General features: G+C 59.8%; 1 protein-coding gene across 1 annotated transcript in view; it reads right to left on the minus strand.

Moving 5' to 3' along the window:
* The window catches only part of LOC104385298 (zinc finger protein 391-like), a 7,813-nt gene extending 3,475 nt beyond the window's left edge, over positions 1-4,338 (minus strand). The window contains exons 1-2 of the mRNA XM_009993735.1: positions 4,308-4,338; positions 3,339-3,410 (exon numbers count right to left, since the gene is read on the minus strand). Coding sequence (XP_009992037.1) covers positions 3,339-3,410; positions 4,308-4,338 — 103 coding nt within the window. The remainder of the gene's footprint in view (positions 1-3,338; positions 3,411-4,307) is intronic.
* Positions 4,339-6,811: the final 2,473 nt, after the last annotated feature.

Genomic DNA, 6,811 nt, shown 5'->3' on the forward strand with positions numbered 1-6,811 from the left:
GGGACCCTCCCACGGGTCAGCCCAGCCCTCATCCCCCCCGGACCCTTCTAAGGCCCTGACACCCCCTAACCCTGCTTTGCCTGTGTCCCCCCCTGTCCCGGTCACTCCTGGTCCCCCCAGATCCACCCCCGGGGCACCCCGGGCCCCGATCACACTCTGGGGGGGACCCAGGGGTCCGGCACCCCACGGCCCCTTGGGGCTGGTTTTGCTCCAAGTGCCCCTCGTTCCCGCTGCCCCTCGTTCCCCCATCCTGCTCCTCCTCTCCATCATTCCCAGTGTCTCTCATTCCCAGTGTCCCTCGTTCCTGCTGCCCCTCATTCCCCCCATCCTCCTCCTCCTCTCCATAATTCCTAGTGTCCATCATTCCCAGTGTCCCTCATTCCCAGTGTCCATCATTCCCAGTGTCCATCATTCCTAGTGTCCCTCATTCCCAGTGTCCCTCGTTCCTGCTGCCCCTCGTTCCCCCCATCCTGCTCCTGCTCAGGGCTCCGCTGCCCCCTCTGCCCCCCCGGCCCAGCCCAGCGTGTCCCTGCAGCCCCACAGCTGCAGCACAATCTGTATCACTAAACACGGAGAGGCTCTCGGTGAGCACTCCCACCAGCTCCCTCCACACCCTTGGGTGGATCTCATCCGGCCCCACAGACCTGTGTGCGCCTCGATGGCGCAGCAGGTCACACTGACCAGCAGCTCTTGGACTATGGGGGCTTCAAACTGCTCCTTGTCACTGTCTGCCAGCTCAGGAGATTAGGTTCCCAGGGAACAACTGCTCCTACTCTGAAAGGCAAGAAAGGCGTTCAGCACCTCTGCCTTCTGCTGCCCCCTGATCACTGTATTTCCTCCTGCATCCAATTAGGGACAGAGGTTCTTCTTAGTCCTCCCTTTGTTCTTAATATGTTTATAGATGCAAACTTTAACTGCTGGGACCCCAGTCCCTTGACAGCCCTGGCTCCAGCCCACAGGTGCCCCTTCTCACTCCTCACTCACACACTCACTAGACTAACGAGAACAACCATTTATTCGGGTGGTGCAGCAGGAAATCAGCTCGAGCTGGGTGCCCCTGGAGAGGGACCCCGACAATGACACCCTTCCCATGTCGAGTTCCCTCCCCTCCCCTGCCTGTCGGGCCAACAGTTGCACTGGGCTCTGGAGTCTCCTGGTTCCTCATTGGATCCTCTCTCTGTCTCCGGGTGGGGCTGCTCCTTTTCTTATCCCGAGGAAGCAGATTTCCTGACACGTGTTTACTTCATCTCTCTGGTTTCAGAACCTCCCTTCATGTCAATAAATCACAGTCCAGCAGCACCGAGGTGGGACTTCCCAACTTGCTGCCCCAGGCTGCAGCCAGACTGTGACCTCCACGTTCCTGCCCAAGCTGGGCACTGACCACTATAGCCCCCAAACCAGGGGTGGAGTATCAACCCATTGGAGGAGGCTGGTGGGACAGTCAAGATCTCGGTCCCACTGTTGGAACTGGTGAAAAATTCACCTGCCCCTGGATCCAGTCCGGGCAGACCCAGACTCCCCTGGGGACCAGGAACTGGGACAGGACACTGGGAAGAGGGTCGGGACACACAAAATGTGCTTTCCAGTGCCACACTGCCCAGATCCCACCTTCAGGGCTCAGATCCATTTCCCCCTTCCTCTCCACAGGCTCCCGGGCCACCCCCACAGCCCACCACGGATCAGGGACAACTCCACCTCCTGGTTAAGGTGGTTGGCCCTGACCATGGGGGACAAGTTCCCATCTCCAGTCCCAGCCCATCTTCCATGACAAACAGGATGCTCTAATCAGAAGAACATTTCTGGGAGACCGAGGGCAGCTGCTGTCCACTGGGATCCTTCCTCAGCACCTCTGGTTTGGGGTACCAGCTGACACCCCACCAGGATGCCTCTCTCCTCAGTCTCCAGAGAGAGGTGAGGGTCAGAGTGCGGGGCTGGGGGAAGAGCCCGTGGTTGGGGGATGGTCTCAACCCAAAGGCCAAGAGCCAATCTGAGACCAGACACGTCACAGCATCCACAGGGGCTGTGGGATGAGGGATGGCCCGTGCCCTTCACCCACCAAAACCAGCCCAAGCTGCGCAGGAACTGGAGAGCCTTGGTGCCAAAGGACCACAGATGTCCCGTAACACAGCCTGGCAGAGGCAGACTGAGCTGCTGAGCTCCAGTGCCTCAAGGCAGCGTCTCTGCACCGACCACCTTAGTTCCAGAAGCCCCGCTGCTTCCAGGCAGCGTGCGAGGTGTCCCAGGGACAAAGCCAGGATCCAGCTGCTGGGGCTGGCTCTAGGGAAGGAGGCAATGGTGGGACATGCACAGCTCCTTGCCTTTCCACCCCACGTCCCTTTGCTCTCTCCCAGGGGCCCCAGCACATCCTCACCTGGAAGGCTGGAGTGGGAAAACATCCCATTTTTCCCTGGGGTAAAGAGGGGAATGTGATCCCGCTCCCTATGCCTGGAGCCATCCCAGAGCTGCAGCGCAAGGACGGGCCCTTCCCACAGCCCCAGGAGCTGCTGGACATCATTAAGCAAGGAAAGAAAACGCAAATCTATTTTGTTCCAATTATCTTGCAACAATGGTTAAGAGGATGACCAGAGTGTTGGTGCTGTCAGGGTGCAGAGTCAGGAATGCTGCCAGGGATGGAGAAGAAAGTGGCATTCAGGAGGACATCCCCCCCCAGAAAAGCCCCACTGCAGCTGGGACAAGCCCCAGCATCACACAGCTGCCTCTGGCCTGGGCTGGGCAGCAGAGACATCACCACAGCTTCCTGCTTGGGAAAACCTGGCCTTGTGCTGGGGGCCTGGGCCCTCCTTTGGATCTTCAGGACCCCCAGAGGGAGCTCAGCTCACATTTCCCACCCCCTTTAACCACTGCTTGGGACACAAAGGACTTTGCTGGAGCCCTCCCTTCCGCTCCCTCCTGCCCTCATCGTGTTTTATTTCCTGGGAAAACAGGGGGCTGGCTCTAGGGAAGGAGGCAATGGTGGGACATGCACAGCTCCTTGCCTTTCCACCCCACGTCCCTTTGCTCTCTCCCAGGGGCCCCAGCACATCCTCACCTGGAAGGCTGGAGTGGGAAAACATCCCATTTTTCCCTGGGGTAAAGAGGGGAATGTGATCCCGCTCCCTATGCCTGGAGCCATCCCAGAGCTGCAGCGCAAGGACGGGCCCTTCCCACAGCCCCAGGAGCTGCTGGAAAATACTAAACAGGGGGAAAAAAGTGCCAGTTTATTTTGTTTTGAGCTAGAAGAGAATGTTTCAGAAAACCATTTAAAAAAAAAAGAAAGAAGATGCCAGCCAAAGGTGGACTGGGCAAGGGTGGGGAAAACTCCATCCATCCCACCTCACACCAGTCCTGGGATGCCTCGAAGGACAGACTGAGCCAGGTACTCATGATGTTGGGGTCCAGAGTCACAAATTCTGTCAAAGATGGACAATAAAGTGGTGTTGGAGAGGACATCACCCCCAGAAAAGCCCCGCTCCAGTTGGTACATCTCCACAGCTTCCTCCTTGGAAAAACCTGGCTTCATGTGGGGTGCCTGGGCAGAGCTCCTGTGGATCTACAGGACCCCCAGAGGGAGCTCAGCTCACCACTTCCCACCCCCTTTAAGCATTATTTTGCCTAAAACTGACTTTGCTGGAACCCTCCCTTCTGCTCCCTTTTCCTGGGAAAACAGGAAAACCAGCAGCAGGCTGAGCTGTCCCCTCCCAGAATGGGGGGAACCCCCCCCCATCAACCCACTCGTGCTCCGCAGTACCTGGAAATCCCACCCTTGTCCCTCCGAGGGCGCTGGGACAATTACTTGGGGTCTTTGCGAAAGTGTCCCCGTCGTGCTCTGAACTCTCCCCTCCGCCCACCTGGATGGAAACATTTCCCCTTAGAGCTGGGACTCCGGGACCCCCCCTGCTCCCCCTGCACCCCGGGCGAGCTGGGGGTGGTGCTGAGCTGGCTGTGCCCAGAGGGTCCCTCTGTCCCACCTCGCAGCTGCCAACCAGCTCTGCACAGGAGGGCACTGGGGTCCCTGTTGTCCCGGTGGCCAAGAGCCCGGGTGGGGGGGCCGGGGGGGCAGCTCTCAAGGAAATGGGGGCTGAGGGGGGTGTGAGACACGGGGTGCCCAGGAAATGGGGTCCAGGGGAATGCCGGGAAGAGGGGACCTGGTGCAGGAGAGCTGAGACAGGGTGGGGCCCCGGGGGGTGCTGGCTCCTGGGACAGGGAGGGGGGCATCAGAGGAAGGGAGTTCCCAGCAACCAGGGACGGAAGAGGGTCAGGGATCCTGCTGTCCCGGGAAAGGGGGTACCGGGACGTCCCGGTCTCACCGCCCGTGTCCGCGCTGGGGACATTCTGCATATTCATCAGCGTCGCCACCGCAGTGACCACGATGCCTGCGATTGACGTGCGGAATAACGACTTTAGAACCAATAAGGTTATAAAGAAGGTGTGTTTATTCAGCGCTGGGTGCACGGGGGATCGCTCCTCCACAAGCTGCACACCCTAGGACTATTGGCAAGGTCATTATATGCCACAAAGTAATACATATTCATCTATACTGCTGCATATACATTAGGTGTCCGAGGATAGGGAGGGGTTATTACAATTAATCATTAGCATAGTTGCCCCCCGAGCTCCTCCTTGTTGCACTTGCGCAGTATCTTCTGGTGGTCGTGGGCAGGGGTCTTTGGGATGAAGGCCGTATGTCTTCCTCGCTGTGCACTTTTCACCTCTTGGCATTCCTTCCTGGGGTCTGCACCAGGGTCTTGTCTTCTCTGCAAGTTTCTGTGGGAGCATCCTCCCACACAATACCTTCCCTCACAATTCAGGCCTTATCTATACATTCCAAGCCTTATCTATGCTAAGCAGTGCCATCCTTTTTACTCCTTATGTGTTAGTCCTTTCTACCAAGGTAGGCCATCTGGTTTTCCTCAGATCACGATGGCCCCCAGGCCCAGCAACATGTTCAACTCCATGGGGCTGCTCCGCTCCGCTCTGCTGTGCTGTGCTGAGTCCCGCTGAGTCCTGCTCTGCTCCGCTCTGCACCGGACCGGACCGGATCGGACCTGACAGGACAGGACCAGACAGGACCGGACCAGACCGGACAGGACAGGACAGGACAGGACAGGACAGGACAGGACAGGACCGGACCGGACAGGACAGGACAGGACAGGACAGGACAGGACAGGACAGGACAGGACAGGACCGGACCGGACCGGACAGGACAGGACAGGACAGGACAGGACAGGACAGGACAGGACAGGACCGGACCGGACCGGACAGGACAAGACAGGACAGGACACGACCGGACCGGACCGGACCGGACCGGAGAGGACAGGACAGGACAGGACAGGACCGGAGAGGACGGGACCGGACAGGACAGGACAGGACCGAACCGCTCCGCTCCGCTCCGCCGAGCCCTGCCCAGCCCCTAGTCCCGCCCCCTGCTCCGTGATTGGTCCCTGCACGGCCCGTCAGCCAATGGCAGTCTGACACACGAGCACGTCACCGGGCGCCGGGCAGATCCTTGCTCCGTGGGTTAGAACCCGCACCCGAAGCAGCGGGGGTGGGGGAGCGAACGGGAGGCCTGAGGGGACCCCCGGGGACCCCGCGCCCCATCGGGCACCTCTGGAGCCCCCACGGGGGGCGGAAACCCAAAGCACTGCTGGAGGAAGCGCAGAGTGATGAGGGTCAGGAGAGCCTGGGGGTCCCCGTGAGGGATGGACCGAGTCCTCCCCAGCCATGGGTGGAGGAGAAGGGAAGAAGAAACAGGGTAAGAGGCAGAACAGGGAAAATGTGGGTCTTGTAACAGAAGGAAACAGGAAACCTTATCATGCAGGATATGGAAAAGGCCAACCCCCCTGCTGCAGCAGGAACACCCAGGGCAGGTCACACAGGAACGTGTCCAGATGGGTCTTGGAAATCTCCAGAGAAGGAGCCTCCACAGCCTCCCTGGGCAGCCTGTCCAGGGCTCTGTCACCCTCACAGGACACAAGTTTCTCCTCACGTTGAGGTGGAACTCCCTGTGCTGTCACTTGGTGCCGTTTCCCCTCGTCCTGTCACAGGCAGCACTGAACACAGACGGGCCCGTTCCTGACCCCCACCCTGCAGGGATTTGTGGACATGAATCAGGTCCCCTTTTGGTCTTCTCCAGACTGAACAGCCCCAGGTGTCTCAGCCTTTCCTCCTCAGGCAGGTGTTCCAGCCCCTCCATCATCCCCGCAGCCTCCATCGGACTCTTCCCAGTCTGTCCCTGTCCCTGGGGAACTGGGGAGCCCGGATCCGGACACAGCACTTAGGAATGCAGCAGGTGATAAAGGAGAACCAAAATCAAGAAGACTGAGGGCTAAACCAGTCCCGGGCAGTTGGAGGTGCAGAAGTTGCCATATTTTGCCCTCTAGGTGCGCTTGGCTCGTTATGACGTCATAAAACTGAAAGCGTGCAACCTGCGGAACCGAGTTCTGCCCGGCGCCCGGTGACGTCAGAGGCGTCCCGGCCTGTCATTGGTGGGCGAGCTGTGCCGCGGCCAATCGGCGGGTCTGGGGGCGAGCAGGGGGATGAAGAGCTGGGCGGGTGGTTGCGGGAGCAGAGCGGGGTGATGGGGCCGGTGGCGGCGGGAGCCTTCCTGGCCATCGTGCTGGTGGTGGGGTTACTGGTGAAAGGGGAGATCTGTGCCAAGGCGGACTTGGGCGGTGAGAGCAAGCGGGGACCCGGGACCCCCCTGAGCCCCCTTTCCCGGGGCACCGGGATTCCTCCTCCCTTGATCCCCCTTCCGTTCCTGGTCCCTCCCCTGAGCACCCCCGCCCCCCCCTTTCGAACCTCTGCCCCCCCC

The sequence above is a fragment of the Chaetura pelagica genome, unplaced genomic scaffold, assembly GCF_000747805.2.
Source record: "Chaetura pelagica isolate M959 unplaced genomic scaffold, ChaPel_1.0 scaffold1233, whole genome shotgun sequence".
NCBI classification, from domain to species: domain Eukaryota; kingdom Metazoa; phylum Chordata; class Aves; order Apodiformes; family Apodidae; genus Chaetura; species Chaetura pelagica.